This window comes from Trifolium pratense, linkage group LG1 (genome assembly GCF_020283565.1).
Source record: "Trifolium pratense cultivar HEN17-A07 linkage group LG1, ARS_RC_1.1, whole genome shotgun sequence".
Classification (NCBI taxonomy): domain Eukaryota; kingdom Viridiplantae; phylum Streptophyta; class Magnoliopsida; order Fabales; family Fabaceae; genus Trifolium; species Trifolium pratense.
This window is the reverse complement of record NC_060059.1, coordinates 40945747-40965039: the sequence shown is the minus strand read 5'-3', so window position 1 is coordinate 40965039 and position 19293 is coordinate 40945747. Positions and strand designations below refer to the sequence as shown.

General features: G+C 32.5%; 1 protein-coding gene, 1 long non-coding RNA gene, 1 other non-coding gene and 2 pseudogenes across 4 annotated transcripts; 2 read left to right on the top strand and 3 right to left on the bottom strand.

Annotated features, from left to right (window-relative positions):
* The first annotated feature begins 1061 nt into the window (after positions 1-1061).
* On the top strand, positions 1062-4908 carry LOC123897870 (annotated as a pseudogene).
* A 1407-nt stretch (positions 4909-6315) lies between these two features.
* On the top strand, positions 6316-10467 carry LOC123897845 (UDP-glucuronate:xylan alpha-glucuronosyltransferase 2). 2 transcript variants are annotated; one of them, XM_045948637.1, is made up of 4 exons: positions 6316-6735; positions 7198-7846; positions 9130-9610; positions 9854-10467. In XM_045948637.1, the coding sequence occupies exons 1-4, from the start codon at positions 6544-6546 to the stop codon at positions 10329-10331; spliced, it is 1800 nt and encodes a 599-aa protein (XP_045804593.1). In that variant the 5' UTR covers positions 6316-6543; the 3' UTR covers positions 10332-10467. The 2 variants fall into 2 exon arrangements, with proteins under 2 accessions (XP_045804593.1, XP_045804601.1); XM_045948645.1 differs by having other exon boundaries at positions 6316-6740.
* On the bottom strand, positions 8017-8089 carry TRNAR-CCU. Its single transcript has one exon. It is a non-coding gene; the product is annotated as a tRNA-Arg (tRNA).
* Positions 10468-10731: 264 nt separating the features above from the next.
* On the bottom strand, positions 10732-12586 carry LOC123897860 (annotated as a pseudogene).
* A 1963-nt stretch (positions 12587-14549) lies between these two features.
* LOC123897840 lies at positions 14550-18309 on the bottom strand. Its single transcript, XR_006805131.1, has 3 exons — positions 17934-18309; positions 17672-17853; positions 14550-17513 (listed from the first exon to the last, which is right to left on the bottom strand). It is a non-coding gene; the product is annotated as an uncharacterized LOC123897840 (long non-coding RNA).
* Between the last annotated feature and the right edge of the window lie 984 nt (positions 18310-19293).

Genomic DNA, 19293 nt, shown 5'->3' with positions numbered 1-19293 from the left:
AGCAGTGTCCGTATCAGAATTCGTGCTTTATGGATGAAATGTGAAATTAAGCAACAGAGAGACAAAGCATATATATATATATATAGTGAAGAAGGAAGGAAGAGTGTGTAATGAGATGAATGCTTTGTTTCTTCCTATTTATAGATTCCTATTTGCGTCAGCCGTCAACAAATACTATTTGGTTGGCAACCCTAATTAATTAAAAATCATTTAAGTATAATACTCCATTCGTCATAAAATATAAGCAAAATCTGATCAATAAAATTGAATGTATTTACACCAAATTTTGAACTAAATACATCAAGTTTTTTGACTCATTTTTACTTATATTTTAGGATATCAAGTTTTTTTGAACTAAATATATCAAGTTTTTTTTACTGTATTTTTTTTATGAGCCGAATTGTTTCAAAATATTGATTTTTATTTCTAACACCGCCGATACACAATTTTAATCATTAATATATTTAGTTAGAGTATTATTAAAGATTGTAAATTTAAAGGCTTAATTGGTAAAATGTCACTCAAAGATTTTTTTGGTTTCACATTGGTCCCTTAAAGAAAAAAAAAAGGTCTGAATAGGTTTTTGGAAGACATATTCGTTAATCAGTTTGATCATCTTAAGACCTTTTTTTAGGGACCAATCTAATTAACGAAGATGTCTTTAATGGAGATGCACCGACGGTGTAAATAATTTTACAAGATCATCCAATAAATAACTATCATTTTGCCATGTTAAGAAAGTGGCATGAAGTGGGATGACGTGGCAGAAAACATTGTTGGTATTGGTCGACCCCGAGTTCATATATTTTTCTCTTAAAAAAAAAAGGGTCATGCTAAACAGTGCCCCTGGGGCACTAGTTAAGCATACTAAAAAAGGAAACAAATGATAAAGTTAATGATGAGAGAGAATAACTTTTTACATCATTAAAACATTAAATGCACAATTTACGAGATAAAACTTCTATATTTGTATCATTAACTAGTGCCCGGGAGCACTGTTTAGCATTTTCCAAAAAAAAAAAAAAAGAAAAAGAGGACACTTGTTTTGGAAAGGAGTGAGTGAGTATAATCTATAGCTTTGATTAAGATATTTACTACGGCACTTATTTTGGAAAGTCAACAAATTTCAATCATCTTCTTCAATGAATTTGGAAACTCGATAATATACACACTTCATTGATTCAACTTCTTCTTCTTATGGCTTCTTCAATCACCTATACATTCACCTACGACGTTTTCTTAAGCTTCAGAGGCATCGACACTCGCTACACTTTCATCGGCTATCTCCACAAAGCTCTCCACGACAAAGGAATCACCACCTTCATCGACGACAACCACCTTCAAAAAGGTGACCAAATCACACCTTCACTTCTAAAAGCTATTGAGAATTCCAGAATCGCAATCGTCGTACTTTCAAAGAATTACGCATCTTCATCATTTTGCTTACAAGAACTTTGTAAAATTCTTGATTGTGTGACGGAAAATGGGGTTTTGGTTTGGCCGGTTTTTTATGATGTGGAGCCGTCGATTGTGAGGAAGTTGAATGGGAGTTTTGGAGAAGCAATGGCTGTACATGAGGTTAGGTATAATGGTGAGATTGATAGGTTGGAGAAATGGAAGAAAGCTCTCAAACAAGTTGCTTATTTAGCTGGATTTCATTACAAAAAGGGGTTAGCCAAATTCTTATATTTTCTATTTATTTTTCTGATTATTACTATTACGGTTTGTTTCGATTGACTTATTTGAACTTATGAGTATAAGCACTTTGTGAGACTCTTAGGGTTTGTTTGGATCGACTTATATGGATTGACTTATCTACTGGTATAACTACTTGTCAGTATAAACATTGTTTCTAATAGCTTATGATTAATAACATGTCCATAAGTTGTTTTTAGCTTATTTTGATATGCTTTCTAGGATAGCTTATGAAAACTGCTTAAAGCTTATAAGAAAATAGTTTGACTTTATTTTATCTTTTGTTATAATAGTTTAAGCAGTAAGCACTTATATGATAAACACAAATGCTATAAGGACTTAATTAAGTTTATTATCCAAACCGAGCTTTATAGTTTGGATGTAATGGAAATTCCATTTTAGTATAAACTAGTTTTATAGTGACAGTTGGAGGGTTAACACAAAAAAAAAAGTATAAAGTGACATGACATCCAATAAAAAACCACTATTTTGACACATCACTCTAATTGTGCAACTGCATTTAAAAATTAATGGTATGAAAGGGAAAAATTTAAGGCTTTTTATTAAAGTTAAACTCTTATAGTTTTAGTTATAACAAATAAGTGGTCAAAATATAGACATGATGCAATAGAATGACTTCTGTTCACTTATTGGGTAGGGATGGATATGAGCATGAGTTTATTGGGAAGATTGTGGAACAAGTCTCAAGAGAGATTAAACCTGTTACTTTACCTGTTGTTGAATATAGAGTTGGACTGGAGCCCCAAAGACAAAATGTACTTTCGCTCTTGAATGTTGGGTGTGATGATAGAGTTGTCATGGTAGGGATCCATGGAATTGGTGGAATTGGTAAAACAACTCTTGCTCTAGAAGTCTATAATTTGATTGTCCATCAATTTGAAGGTTCTTGTTTTCTTGAAAACGTTCGGGAAAATTCAGAGAGAAAGATATTGAGTTAACAAGTGTTAAACAAGGAATGTCAGTAATACAACAAAGGCTCCGACAAAAGAAGGTTCTTTTGCTTCTAGATGATGTTGACGAGGAGAAACAATTAAATGCTATTGCTGGAAGACGTGATTGGTTTGGTCTCGGCAGTAGAGTCATAATCACAACTCGGGACAAAGGGTTGCTAACATGTCACGGGGTTGAAAGTACGTATGAGGTGCATGAGTTGAGCAAGAAAGATGCTTTTAAATTGCTTACACAAAAAGCTTTTAAAACCAACAAAGTTTGTCCAAATTATGCAAATGTTTTAAATCGTACCTTGACTTATGCTTCTGGCCTTCCATTGGCTTTAGAAGTAATAGGTTCTCACCTATTTAATAAAACAATAGAACAATGTAAATCTACATTAGATCGTTATGAAAGGATTCCTGATAAAAAGATGCAAACGATCCTAAAAGTGAGCTTTGATGTTTTGGAAGAAGAAGAAAAAAGTGTTTTTCTTGACATTGCTTGTTGCTTCAAAGGAAATGATTTGGCAGTCGTCAATGAAATGCTTCATGCTCATCATGGTGACAACATGGAAGATCACATTCAGGTGTTGGTGGAAAAATCTCTCATAAAGATAACAGAGTCTCGTATGGTAACATTACATGACGTGATAGAGGACATGGGAAAAGAAATAGTTAGACAAGAATCACCGAAAGAGCCTGGAAAGCGCAGCAGGTTATGGTGCCCTGAAGATATAGTTGAAGTTTTAGAAGACAATACGGTGAGTGAATAAAATTCATATGGATGATTTTATTTTCATCTTAAACCTTTATTACGGTTACTAATGTAATGGCCAGCTTACAATTTTTTCCCTTTATAATTTGTAAAGTTCTTTAAACATGCATGTTGAAGTTCTAGCATATATACATGTGGGTTGATTTGTCCTTTTTTATGTTGTAACAGTTGATCAGATCTTTGTAGTGCAGTTAGAGAATTAGTTTCGACTATTGGATGGCTTCATTTCAGTCTCTACAATATGTCAGATGATTTACTTGAAATATGTGTTTCTTTGTTGGTCAAGGTAAAATAGATAGACCTGTTTTTTCATATATTGGATTTATATCTGCATACATCATCACAGATATTTTATTTTTGAAGAAACTTCATTTGAATGATTGTAACGTTATTCGAGAAATTAGAACAATTCATCACATGTAGGAGCATTCCATGCAAAAGGATGCACATCCTTGAAAGATTTAGACCTCACACTTCTTCCTGCATACACCAGAGATTTTAACTTCTTGAAGGAACTTATTCAGATTCAGTGGAATCTGTAAGGATTCTCAATGACACAAATACTCCAAGTCTAAGTGAAGAAGCCATGCAAGCTCTTAGAACAGTGTAAGACATCATTTTCATTGATGCTTCAGTTTTATTGGATTCTGAACATTAGTGTCACGAAAACCTACTTAGAATACCTCCAATTTTTCTGCAGATGATGATGCCATATCAGGAGAAATGTGAAAACTGATACTAGAAGCCTCAATGGATTTCAAACATGGAGTAGGGTCTGAATTTAAGCAAGTATGAAAAAAATGATTCTGAGTTGCTTTAATCTGATGAATTAGAAACAGATTTGGAATCAGATTATTAATTTTATTGCAATCTGATGATACTAGTAGGCTTACTTTTATTATTACCCCCTAGGAAAAGTTTACTTTTAAAAAAAACAGAAATTAATGCATGTTTCCCTACCTAGGATTCAAAGTTAAGCTAACCATTGTTCTAAATGATTTCCATTAGAAAAATTGATGTTATTGTTGTCAGGTTTAAGTCAAATGGTAACATGTCAGGATCCTTGTCTCAGTTGTTGTGCTATTATTCCATCTCTTTGTCTTCTCCTATAGATAGAAATGATTTTTTGATACTCATGGTGCTTTAAGGTGTCTGAATGTGGATGCAAATTTAGAGATGTGTGTGTGTGAGAGAGACCACAGAGTTGGTCAAAGCATAAAGCAAAACAAATACTATTTGGTTTAGATCCCAACTAACTCTACTTAGCTCTCTACGTATCTCACTAATTTTATGACATACCTAACAAAAATTGCATATATGAATCTTTTCTCACTATTTGTTTACGCTAAAAATTTATATTCAGGTTTAGGCCTTATCTTACCTTAGGCTAGTCTTGAGGACCTTAAGACTATAATCCATTTCAATTATTGTTAATAAAGCAAAAAATGTACTAGCCTTTCTACTAATTGTGAAGATGGGATGAGATTTGATTGATTTTCCTTTTCACTTACTTTTTATTTTTCCTTTCAATTTGGTTGAAGGAGGATTGTCAAAATTAATTCACCAACCTTTTGGGATTTTGGCTCATGAAGTTACTTTGACTCATTACAAAGTATCATATCATGGTTCTAGAAGATAAGTCATAGTTGACTTACTACATGCTCCATTTCATTGAAAGATTGGGAAGAATGTTGATATTATAACTTTATATTGGCCTCGTATATCGGCAGAGATATGGATTCACCGTAGTAAATAAAATCTGCAGTTAATTGATCCTAGCCATTGATTTGAAATCAACCAATTTACTATGTCATTTCCATTGATATGAATATGATATCTGATGAACATAATCAATAACTTGGTTTGTGACATTGGCATCATATTCTGGTCGAAAATTGGATCCACCATAGTAAATGAAATTCATAGTTCATTGATTCTGGCTATATTGATTGAAGATCGACAAATTTCCTTTAAACATTTCACTAAATTATTACTGGATAATTTTTACCATTTATATGAGATCAAGTGGACAACAGTGATTCACAATTACTACTTCTAATCCAAACCCCCCACCAAGTTAGTATAATCGTCAAAGGGAATACACAGGAACATGAATTGTGATAGTTTACCATATTTTTATGGTTGTACCCATTACAAAATAAAATATGCCAATGAAATTATTTGGTGACTTATGAAACACTGACGTGCAACCTATTAACATATTATGCATTAATAAAAAAAACAAGATAACTTTGTACCAAAAAAAAAAAAAAGATAACTAAAAGGAATTTATGATTAAACATCATGAATTGGTGGAGTTTCATATTTTCATGAACAAATAACCTCATCTTTATTTACACGTAGGAAATTGACAGGGCAACTAATTGGTTGTTGTTGGTGAACCTCCTCAACTGCCCTCAACAATATTTTCCCAAAAAAAAATTCCATGCAACAATCCATCATTAATGAAATTGCTGTTTTACTACTCTATCCTTCCCCTTAAGAGACAAATGAAAACATAAATTATCACACATTTTTGGAATTTTTTGAAATAAATGTAACTTGTGATTTAAAATAAAATTTATAATTAATGACCTTAGAGCACTTAGATGAGAAGACATGTGTCTCTTCTAACTTAATCAAAATCATGAGTTCGATTTCTGTCTTGGGCTTGCAACAATGTTAAAACTCTTAAGGAGAGTTTGCCGCCCATTTGAGTCCTGCAAGACTCGATGAATTAGTCTTTGCTTACGAAAAAAATACAATTAATGATAACTTTTTTTCCAAATGATATTTATATTATGATATTTGGAATTTTGTCAAAAAAATTGTAGGTGTATACTAACCTGAAATATAAGTAAAGCAATTCCATTTTCCTCATGTCTCCAATATTGTCTAATAAACAAGGAAAGGACAAATGGAGCTACATAAATGGTTAGACTTGCTTTAAGAATATAATTCTCTAACAACTATTTCCTAATCCTTGCTACTTAAGCTAATCATGATATGATATTTAACAACTAACACATCCAAGTTAATGAAATAGGGTCTTTTTTACATATATAGTGTAGTCCCCTCCATTTTAGGGACTATTCTTTCAACTAACATTGTTCTTAAAGGATGGAAGTTTCAAATATTAATAAGCTGGTGAAGACAGCACCATCCAAAGCTATGGTTGTCAGATTCAATTTGTTCTGTCTTGCCATCTTTCTTATTGTTTATGCAACTCTTCTTCTCCGTCCTTCTTCTTCGGTCTATTTCGATAATGCAGCCTCGCTTGTTAGATGCTCTTTGAGAGAATGTCATCATCAGGTAAGGTGAGCCTATTCTAATGGCAGCACTCTTTGTTTAAATTGTTCTATTTTAATGTGTAGCATAACATGGAACATATCTCATGTTTGTTCATTGAATTCCACCTTACTATATGACCAAATCTTATTATTTTGTTCTCTTTAGTTTTACCTCTAGAGTTAACCAAATTTCAAAATGGTCCAAAAATTGAAAACATTTTATCAGAAACATTAGTACTTTTAGGCCAATCAATTTAGTCCGTGAAACTGTCACAAATTAATGAACTAATGTGATTGAACATTTATTTTATTTTTTGGAACGTGATTGAGCATATTTTATTTTGAATTTCATTAATTTTATGACCAAGTTATCTGAGTCCTACAATTTGAGGGACTAAATTAGTACTTTTGTCCATTTTTTCTTAGTATTATGAAATGCTACCTTACCATATGATAAATCTTGTATGTTCCTCCAAACTTGTAGGGAGAACAAAGCATGAAAATGAAAGCGGTGTTAGAGGAATTACCAAAACCAAAAAAATTATGGAATCCAAAGAAGAACGGAACAAAGATAGAAGTACCAAGTTTTTTACGCGAAAAAATCGGTAAAGGAATGAAAATTGGAATGGTAAACATGAACGAAGATGACAATGATGTAAGCGAATGGAACCTACATGGTGAAACAATACCAATTAATTTCGACAAAGTATCACAATTTTTCAATTGGACGGATTTATTTCCCGAATGGATAGACGAAGAAGAAGAAAGCGATGTTCCAACATGTCCCGAAATACCAATGCCCGAATTCACAACATATGAAAAAATGGATTTAATAGTTGCAAAGTTACCATGCAAGTATCCATTAGAAGGGTGGGGGAGAGAAGTTTTAAGGTTACAAGTTCATCTTATTGTAGCAAATATGGTTGTGAAAAAGGGAAAGAAAGATTGGAAATGGAAGAGTAGAGTTGTTTTTTGGAGTAAGTGTAGACCAATGATGGAAATTTTTAGATGTGATGATTTGGTTAAACATGAAGGTGATTGGTGGTTTTTTGAGGTTGATGTAAAGAGATTGGAACAAAAAATTTCTTTGCCTGTTGGGTCATGTAACTTGGCTTTGCCTCTATGGGAACAAGGTATGTAATCTTACAAAATATTGTAATTTTTCATCTTTTGTTAATGCTGATTTTGCATTAAACTGGTAAAATCAAGAGTGATTAATGATTATTATTACCTAAGTTATGATTAAAAAGTATATGAACAAAATATTAGAAAATGTAAAATTTTCAAAAAATAATCAAATATTCGCGCCAGGTAGGGGTCGAACCTACGACTTTCTGCTTAGGAAACAGACGCTCTATCCACTGAGCTACAGGCGCTTGTGTGTCAATTGTTCTGTTTTCACCTTACTTAAATACACTGAACTTCGTTTTTGTAGTTAATTTTTTTTTTTTTTTTTTTTTTTGTGGGAAAACAGAGGACAGTTAAAATTTTAGTACGAGCATATTTAACCTGTGCTTGAAAACTGATACAGTAACTTTTGTTTTTAAGGAAAAATGATAACATGTTAACCACTAAATTATGTATGACCCTAACCAACCACTATATATTGACTTTGTTATGCTAGTAGGTACTTCTTGTGTCACCAACATGAATTTGGTGTTTGTCTCAGTATAAGCTTGTTTATATCAATTCAACATTCTTGTCTACCCAAAGTATTGTTTTTTAAGCAACCCTTTCCATATCTTTGTTAGCAAGAGTGTCATATCTTTACCTAATTGCATTATATGATTAGATTGTGTTCAAATTATTGTCATTGGAATAAACTAAACCCTGGTCAAAATAAAATCCTTTCCTTACATTACAACCAAAGCTATTTTTTCAATTGTTTTATAGAAAAGAAAAATTAGAAGAGGCCAAAATTTGAATTCTCTACGATTAACATGTGACTGCATGTCCTGTTAATTCAGCCTAGTAGATAGTTGTATGACATTTTATGGAGGGACCGAAATTCGAACCTTGAATTCCTCATTTTTATAATACATTTGAGTTTAGTTTCTAGGCTACTTGATAAAAAACTATGACCGCATATAATCGAAATATGAAGGGATCGAGATTCGAACTTCAAAGTCCTCACTTCTATAAGGCATGCGAGTTTTTTTTTTTGTTTGACAAAAGGGCATGCGAGTTTAGTCACTAGACTGTTTAATAAAAAAATGTGACCACATATAATCTAAATTCACGAGACACACTTCATGCAAGGTTTGAGACAAGACCTAAATAATATTTTGAGTGAATTTTAGTACCAACCAAATTTTAAATGTACCAAAGAATTTACTTAAAAGAATAAAGAACAAGAATAATTTGTACCAAAAAAAAGAACAAGAATAATAAAATTAAAATAGTTTGAATTTTGCAGGGACAGACAAAGTATACGACATAACCAAAATGGAACAAAACGTAAGAAGCAAAACAAGAGCAAAACGTGAAGCATATGCAACAGTACTACACTCTTCAGAAAGCTACGTTTGTGGAGCAATAACTTTAGCACAAAGCCTTCTAAAAACCGGAACCAAACGCGACCTTATACTTCTCATCGACAATTCCATCTCCGTCCGCAAACGACGCGCATTGGCTTCCGCCGGTTGGAAGACTAGAACTATCACCCGAATTCGAAACCCGAGAGCGGAGAATGGAACTTACAATGAGTATAATTATAGTAAGTTTAGGTTATGGCAACTTACTGATTATGAGAAGATTATCTTTATAGATTCCGACATTGTTGTACTTCGAAATCTTGATATTCTCTTCAATTTTCCTCAAATGTCTGCCACTGGGAATGATCAATCCATTTTCAACTCTGGCATCATGGTTATTGAGCCCTCCAATTGCACCTTCAGGTAATTTTTTATTAATCAAGTAGTAATCAACCATTAACGCATTTTCACGTGGTAATCAATTATGACTGTTGATTTGAGATCAAACAGTTCAAATTTAAAATACAGTTTTATATAGCAAAAAAAAATTAGTGTGTTAGAGTGTTTAATTTAAATACACACCACATAGATTAAATATACGATAAACTTAAAAAAGTACAATTAGAACTTGTAACTCATCTTCCAACAAATGTTACTTCATTGCAGTGTACTCATGAGCCGGCGCTACGACATCGTTTCATACAATGGAGGTGATCAAGGATTTCTAAATGAGATATTTGTATGGTGGCATAGACTTCCAAGAAGAGTAAACTATTTAAAGAATTTTTGGGCAAACACAACAATTGAAGCAAGTGTGAAAAATGGACTATTTGGTGCTGACCCTCCAAAACTATATGCAATTCATTATCTTGGTTTGAAACCTTGGCATTGTTATAGAGACTATGATTGCAACTGGGATGTTGTGGATCAAAGGGTTTATGCTAGTGATGTAGCACACCAACGTTGGTGGAATTTTCATGATGGAATGGACAAAAAGTTACAAGGTTTTTGTAGGTTGACAAGACAACGTAGGACTGAGTTGAATTGGGAAAGAAGAAGATCTAGTAAGATGGGATCACTTGATCATCATTGGAAGATTAATGTTACTGATCCTAGAAAATCAGGATCTCTTTTGATGGATTAGATTATTATGCAACATTTTTTTTCTTTCCTTTTTGTTTTTTTTCCTTCTTTTGCTTAATTTGTTTTCCTTAATTTCCATATATCTTATGCCTTCATATGGTATGTAGAAACATTCATGTGAAGAGCTTTTTCGTGTAGATTATTTATATGTGTGAATAGTTTAAATTTGATTCATCAAAATTTCGTTTTTTGTTGTATTAACCCTCTGGTTCTCAAGGGAAGGGGACCCCGGTAATCCAGAGTTCGACCACGAGATATGTAAAACCTGATTAAGAATTATTCCCACCAGAATCAAAATTTCGTTTTTGGTAAAGGCAATGATAAATGACATAAATATGAGATAAGTGTCCTAATTCAGGTAAATAATATGCATAGAAATTTAGATATGATAAATCATAACATTACAAAACCAGAGATATAATTTCCAATAGAAAGTACTTTGGGAGGAGTAATCATGTAATATCAAATAATGGGTGCACAATACATATTGAAGATAAGACAATCTTAATTGCATATTTTCATCAGTTTCAGGATCTCACTCCATATCAGAAAATCACACGTAGTAAACCTTTGGTGCCGAGAATCGACACAATGACCGACTGTCATTGCAAAGATTCTGACATTAAGATTCCATAAAACTTGTTTTCCTAAGCCAAATTTCTCAACTTAAGTGCTAATTGAGAAATAGTTTTTGTAGATGACCCATCTTCTTTAAGTGCACTGTTAGCAGCTTCTTTCAATTGATTAATCCTTTTGCGCAAGTTTCGGCCTTCTTCTCCTTCCATGAGACACTTGATCATCTTAGAAACCTCAACCCTTTCCACAATGCCATTTTCATGAACTCTAGGCCTCAGTCCCACTTTTAGTCCCTCACTTAGCAAAACCGCATTCATTCTCTGCTCAGCAAACAGAGGCCATGTGATTAGTGGCACACCATGCATCACACTCTCAAGGATTGAGTTCCAGCCACAGTGACTCAAGAAACCACCAACTGATCTATGAGTATGACTAAGGATTTGAATCTGGGGTGCCCATGATGGAATAACCATTCCTTGCTCCTTGGTTCTCTCCAAGAATCCATATGGTAAAAACTGTGAAGGATCAACATCATCTTGTGCCGAAAAATATGCGGCATCGACTGAACTATTTGGTGCTCTTACAATCCATAAGAATTTATGATTACTCAACTCTAAACCCAAAGCCAACTCAACAATTTGTTCCTGTGAAAGTGTACCACCACCCCCAAAAGAAACATACAAAACTGAACAAGGTTGTTGGTTATCCAACCATGCTAGACACTCCCACCCATTAACATCATCACCAGATTTGGTTTCTGTTTGGATAATGATAGGTCCAACAGGATACACAGCAGGGTTGCCACTTCCTTCTTCTATCAGTGCTTCTATAGGACCTTTTTCAATTTCTAGGAAGGTATTAAAAAGTATCCCATCAACATAACAAAATCTTTTAACACGTTCGAGCAAGAATTTGTAAGTTTGACTTGATCTATCTTGAGCTTGGTCAACGAAATCCCGACCATGAAATGGTACACAACCTGGTACTTGAATAGGCTCTGGCAGATCTTTGTACTCACATGATGTTTCCTTATCCAATTTGGGCAAATACAAGTAGGAAGACAAAGTTGTGGCTGAAGCAGGGAAGTAAACATAGGCAACATGTAGAATTCCTTAGCCAAATCTAGTGCTTCGGCAGATAAAGAATCAACCACCAGTGCCACAGGGGGATTCCTAAAAGTTAAGGACTTCAAGGCCTGATGTAAATATGGCACAGAGAGTGAGACTGCGAGATGGATTTGGCTTAATATTGGAATCCCTTGGGGTAGGTCCTTGGGGTTCACAGGTGGAAGAAAAATGTAGTTGATGTTTGATGGAAGAGTTTGAAGGAATGACTTTGAGGCACTTGAGGGTGACCCAAGTGTGGGAATCAAACATGTGACATGAAAATCTGGATGGAGCTGAACAAGTAGCTTGGAGAATTGAAGAATAGAAACTAAATGACTATACCAAGCACCTGGAACAATAGCAATATGAACTGTTTTCTCCATGAAAATTTGTGATCAAGTTCACAGCGCACCAGGTAAATGGTTGCTTTTTATTTTTGCGAGTCGTGAAAGGAAAAACTATTCACTTGCTACAGCAGCAAGTGAGCAACATGTGATGGCATAATATTGATGTAATGATATGTCCCATTATCTGAAGTGTTTGATTTATTTATTTATTTATTTAATGGGACTATGGGAGGATGCATTCCTGTGTGTATATTATACTAGTTAGGAACCCGTGCAACGCACGGGCGAGAACGATTGAATTATCCGATTAAATATATCATTTAGACAATATAACAAACAATAACTTCAGAGTATCATTCAGATAATTAATATAGATAGAGTTAGAACTGAAAATCATAATAAACTACAACACATCAAACATAATTGTTTTTGAAGAAGATAATTATTGATGTTGATTAATGATATCAACATTCAAATAATCAGGTGGATCTAAGACAGTAAACCGAACTCTTGCGCCATGTTGTATGTTAGCATTCTGAACAAATTCAAACCATCTATAGACCCCTCATTCCTATTTCTTGAAGATGTTTTGATGGTACAATTCGGGGAAATATTTGTGTTGTCTAAAACCATAAGAATTTGGTCTTGTTGTGGTCCCAAACACATCCTACTTATGCTTGTAAGGAAATGCTTGATAGTGAAAAATTATCCGGAACTAAGGATAAATTTTCTTTGATAATTTTCATAATCAAAGAATTAAAGTTTCAATTTGTCTATGCAAATAGCTATACATCTTGAAAAACGAAAAGCAAAAGTTGAGAACCCACGAACAATATCATTTGACGAACACTATGGTTTAAGAAAAAATAGAGGTGACTAATTCATCAAAGACTACATAAAATCATTCAGCTCCCCGTGCATTTTTTAGAGATATAAAATTTGAAATTTATTGATGTTAAAACTTAAGGAATAGATAAAAAAAATCATTGAAGACTAATTCATCAAAACAATACATTAGATAAGAAAATTAAAATAAATTTCATGAAGACCAATTCATCAAATCAATGTATTAGTAAAAAAACAAATCTATAAGTAAATACTTCGAACTTTAAAAGAGGAAGTGAATTGACCTCCTTGAGTTAGGTTGAAATGTCACTCATCCCGTGTGTTTTTTGGAGATATAAAATTTGGAATTTATTGATACTAAAACTTAGATTATATTACTCTGTTGTATTAAGAAGTTAGAATATCTAAGTAAAAATTAATGTAATTAGATGAGATTGAACCATTTTATCATTAAAATTGGAATTATTAAGTCGCAATCAATCTAATTGGATAAGATTGAATCGATAATACATAGAAGTTAGAATTACTAAATTGTAGTTAGTCTAATTAAGTGAGAAATATTACTCCATTAACTTGTAACGTGAAATTCATGCTCTAATATTCTTGGAAAATAGAAAACTAAAATAAATTTCATTGAATACTAATTCATCAAAACAATACATTAGATAAAAAAAACTTAAAAGATAAATTTAGTTGAAGACGAATTCATTAAATCAATGTATTAGTAAAAAAACAAATATATAAGTAAATACTTCGAACCTATTGAATACACAAAGAGGAAATTACATTGACCTCCTTGAAAACAAACATCTTTATAAACAAAAGTAAAGAACATGATGAGGCATAAACAATTGATGTTTAAAGAAATTGGATTTGTTGAACGTCATAAAATTGGAATTAAAATATTTGTTATACTAAAAATTGCAAATAAAATATTAAAGAAATTGGAGTGTAAGATAAGCATAAAATTTTAAGTTGGATTGAATCGATTTTGTGGCAAAAATTTATCCGATTCAAAAATAAAATTACTCACAATTTGATTTGATTTGGATTAAAAATTATAAGAATCCAATCTGACCCGGTCCAACTTGTGGTACGGGTTGCACGGGAACATTCAATTTGGTTTAATAAAAACTTGCAATATTTAGTTTAATAACAGTGCAATATATATGTTAGTAAAAAAAAACATTATTGGCCAGAAACTATTCGACATAAGTTTGCACTTCATTAATTATTTATTACAATAGAGAAGAGTTTAGGTAACAGTCAGACTAAACACGTTTAAGGTAAAAATAATTACAATAAATTTGAGTTTGAAGAATACAAATAATTACAATAGAAAGATTGAAACAACAAATAAACATTCATTGCCGTTAGTAATATTAGTAGACAATGGGGTCGTTTCTATTGCTTTAGTGCTTTTCACCAATAAATATCTTGTTCTCCAATGGCCTTAATACTACAGTAGACCATGTCAGCTGCTGATGTGGGGATAGATCCCATCCAAATTTTGGAGCCAATACTCCCACATACACCTACTAAATTATGAACTTCAAAATTCAATCTAAAATGATAGGATAAATGGCAGTGGCAACATTGTAATGCAGCTTTTAATCTAAGGAAAACTACAGCTGCATCAGCCACGTTAGGTTCGGCTTCAATGCTATCTTAACTAACACGCCAAAAGAAGGAGCAGCTCTCACATGCTACCTAGGACAGACAGCCTGGTGGATCAATTTTTGCTCTACCTCTTAACAATATAAAAAATATTACAAAAACAAAAAAACAGTGATTGTAACTGCATCTATTCTTCAACATTAAAACTATATTCAACAATTGTCCAAAGCCTAAAACATTCAAGAGTTCATGATTGTTACTCTCTTCCCCAATTGTTGTCTTGCAAGAAACGTACACCCCTATAAAAAAAAGAAGATCAAATCAGAAATAATGATACACACAAAATTAGGAGAAAAAAACAGCAACAAAAAGAAGAAAGAAAATGGTGAAATTGTCTTGAAACCAATTGTGTGCAGTTGCTGCGACCTCCATCCTGCAACCTCTGTCACTCATCGTCGACCTTCTCTAACCCTCCATGATGATAACAAACACTCCAATAAATCCACACAATTGCACTTTTTTTATATCATTGGTGATCCAAAACAATCAAATGAGAAGTTTGTAGAGAAAGAAAAGAGATAAACAACTATAAAAGACAATTTCTGAAATTCTCAAAACCAAATAGATATACATAGATGTGAAGTTCATATCAGACCAAATATTTGTTGATGCTGGGATCCTGCCCAAATATCATCTCATAATTCATGTTATCAAAATCTGCAAATTAATAAGTAGATAAATGAAACAATCCATCTACTTGTATACATCAATTATTGAGATTTATTTAATAATAAGCATTTCCTTTGAATAGTTCCAAATGCTTTGATGTTTATCATACAAAAAATGCAATAAAAATATGTCATGTATGAATAAGAAGATAAAGATTTAAAGGATATTTATTTTGAAACTCAACCATATCAGACACTTACCACACATCATAACAATCATGGATAACCTAAATCCATGAAATTTAACAAACATGAATTCATATCGAAAATAAAAACAATCTTCAATAGTTTAGCCTCTTTTAGCAGTTTAGGAGTGTAACAAAATAGTAAAAAAAAAAAAATCAGAATCTCAAAACCATTAAGTAAAAGTAGTCCATATGAACTGATTTGGGACTCTCAAATTTATTTAAGCCAATTAGATTAACCTCAAAGTGAATGCATATAGAGAAGAATGCACAATAGTTCGATTGAATGGTTAAGGTACTTCCTGACATTAAATTGATATAAAGATCAATAATCCCCTGTTACTTGCTATTGTAACTGTGTTGTGAGGTAGTAAGTTTAGGGATCAAACTACTATAAGCATCTAAATTATGCAAAGGTTTTTCAAACAACACTGTTAGTAAGATTTTCAAAGTGTTGAGAGTAAAATCAACTAAAATTAAACTTTAAAAATTATAAATGCAAGGCCAACTCAAACACATCTAATGACTAATTTGAACCGATAATTAGATAGTCAAATCAAAGAACATAAAAATTCATGTTATAAGAAATGAACATATAAGGAAAGATAATTAAATAGTCAAATAGGATAATAGTCAATTTTTACTTGAACAAAAATAACATGAACAGAAAATTATGCAATTTGAAAGAACTATGCAGTTTTAAATCAATTTCAGTCCAAATGCAATCACAATTTAAAAAATTCAAGCATCCAAAAATGCTAATAGAATTAATAGATATCAAGTTCACATATCAGTGCAATTTCAGGTTTAGTAAATGTAGCCATGTGTTTACCAAATGCAGCTATCACATACTCATGAAATAGTGAAGAAAATTCATTTCAGGTTGAGTAATCAAGTAATGGTTCAATCCTTTTTTTAAAGTTTTATCATCAAGTAACATAGAATAACCTGAATGGCTTGAGCCCTCAAATCCTTGGTCAAACAATGGGCATAAAGCACTGAAATTCCTAAATGGCTTGAGCCCTATTATCCATACCTTTTGGTTTCAGTCCATGCCTTTCAGTCAACAAATGTAGTCTAGTTAAAAGCTATATCCTCATGCAAATCAAGATTAAAATAAAAAATTAAATCATGATTAATATATGAGATTAGATTAATATATGAGATTAAGAAAACATAAAATACGCAATTAAGGAGATTAATTGAAACATATATTCTTGTAACAAATAGTTGAAATTGGATTAGAATAATGCTAGCAAAATAGCTTTCCCATTGGTTGAATATTAACATTCACACTTTTCGTGTGCTTCAAGTATAATTTTCAATATATCATAAATGTATTCAATATTAAAATACATTCATCACATTGAACAATATAATGCATAAAAGAGTATTCTCATCAAGAAGTATGTACAAAATAAATTCAATAAAAGACCTCAAATAAGTTATATAATGAGCAAAAAAAAAAAGTCTTGCTGTGTTTAAAATTTCATAAAATATTGAAAGCATACTTATTTCTTAATGAAACCTAAGCTGCAGATTTAAATAAACAAAACCATATTAGAAATCAGTTAAATTCCAAAGGGTTAATGTGCTATCCTAATTTGTAAACCTGACAAACAATAAAACATTCCAAAGCAAGAAAAATGATATGATTTGAAACTAAAATTTGATGAAGAAACATGAAAATAATTATCATTAGCAAAACAATTAAGCTCTTACCCCTGTCTAACTTTTTAGAGCAGTAAAGCAACCAACTTTCGAAATCAACAAAATCTCTGTATTTAAAAAAAAACAACAAAATCATCATAATGAACAATAAAACCCAATGGCAACAGAAACAGGATAATCATCAACAAAAAAAAACAGAAAGAGGATTAGAAAGAGGAACGAAAAGAAAATTAGGGATTTGGAAAAAGAACAAAACTGAAATTACCTGCTGGATGGGTCTTGAAACAGGTTGGAGGATTCGATTGAGAAGATTGAGAAGAAAAATAAATTTGCAAACATAGACAAAAAAGAAACAGGTAGCATAAAAATCAGATGATGAAATTAAATCCATAAAATAACAGATGGAGAAGCCAAAAAACTACATAACTGCTTAAATAGACAAAACCTCTAACCCTATTTCAATTATAAAATGAATAAATCGATTGAATTTGAAGGCGGGAGAATCTGAAATTGAAATTCAAAGTTACCTTTTACCTATTCATCTGATCTTATCCCTTTGGAGGGAAATCCAAACTGCATGCGCCTTGACCAAACCTGCAAAATCAACAGAGAATGAATCAATAAAATGGGTATTATTCAACATTGGGTTTTTCATCTTGTAAAGACATGAGAAAAAATTCCCAAATTAGAGGAGGATTTGAAGAGAGATAAGGGATTAAAATGGAATTTCTGAAGCTTTGACAGTGTGAGAAGTAGATGTTGCATGGATAAGGGATTGAAGACTTTTGATTTCAAAATTGTTTCAAAGTTCATAGCCCAAAGGAGAAGATGAATTCAGAGAGCACATGTGAGAAAGGAGAAGATGAAAACGACATATGAGAGCTATTCGCTGTCTTTGTTTGGCCGGATGCGTTTTTTTTTATTATTTTGCACAATCCGGACCGGGCTTGGTTAATATGGTTGGACTGGACTCTTGCCTTAGGCCCAATAAGCGAGTTTGTGAATTGGAGGGAAAGATAATTCAAAATCATGGCCAAAAGAAGCAAAAATTTTAAAAAATTTCCAGCTAGGAATTTGGCAGATTAGTTGTGTGATTAACATGTGTCAAAAATTGCCATTTAGCTGAGTTCAATTTGTGTAGTTCTAATGATACAAGACTTACCAAAAAATAGGGACCACAAGGGGCCTCATGAAGTTGATATAGGGTTGATATTTCAACATCAAGATCAAGCATCCAGTAGATAGATCTACAACCTCTTTGTTAGCCACTAAAATCAGAAGTCAGTCGCGCAAATGGTTAAGTGGGGGACTAAATTGTCTCCGGTGAAGTTATACATTGCTCCCATGCTGCACAATTTTTTCCAACCTCGTGTAGTGTACACAACAGATCCTACAAATTTTTTAAACTAAAAAACAGATCAACAAGCAAAGTCTGCTAAGGAAGCATGAAGAAAAGTGTTTTCCATTGCAAACAACCCTTCTGAAACTTTGCATGAGAGTCAAGTTACTAAAACACGACAGCAAATGGAAAGAAAATGAAATGCAATAAAACATACAGCCCGTCAATGTTATCGATTGCGGATGGCAGACCATGGCTCAAAGCCAAAAAAAAGGTTACTTTGAGCTACCATCCATCACAAATTTGATACGTCAGTTGTTAAAAATTCAGCAATCCACCATAGCCGATATTTGACAACAATGCACCCGATACATATATAGCAGATTTCCTAACCATGAGAGAAAGATAACAGCACAATGATTGACCACATTAGTTGTGAATGGCAAATCTAGAAAACCTAAAACCTAACATATAGGAAGCTATGAGTTGGCTGAAATGGCTACGTTTAAGTTACAACACTCCTCAGTTTTTACTAACTAATAATGATG

Coding starts and splice junctions, on each gene's coding strand:
- LOC123897845 (XM_045948637.1), top strand. CDS start 6,544: ATGGAAGTTTCAAATATTAATAAGCTGGTGAAGACAGCACCATCCAAA. Junction 7,847..9,129: donor TTTGCCTCTATGGGAACAAG/GTATGTAATCTT, acceptor TGAATTTTGCAG/GGACAGACAAAGTATACGAC. Junction 9,611..9,853: donor CCCTCCAATTGCACCTTCAG/GTAATTTTTTAT, acceptor ACTTCATTGCAG/TGTACTCATGAGCCGGCGCT.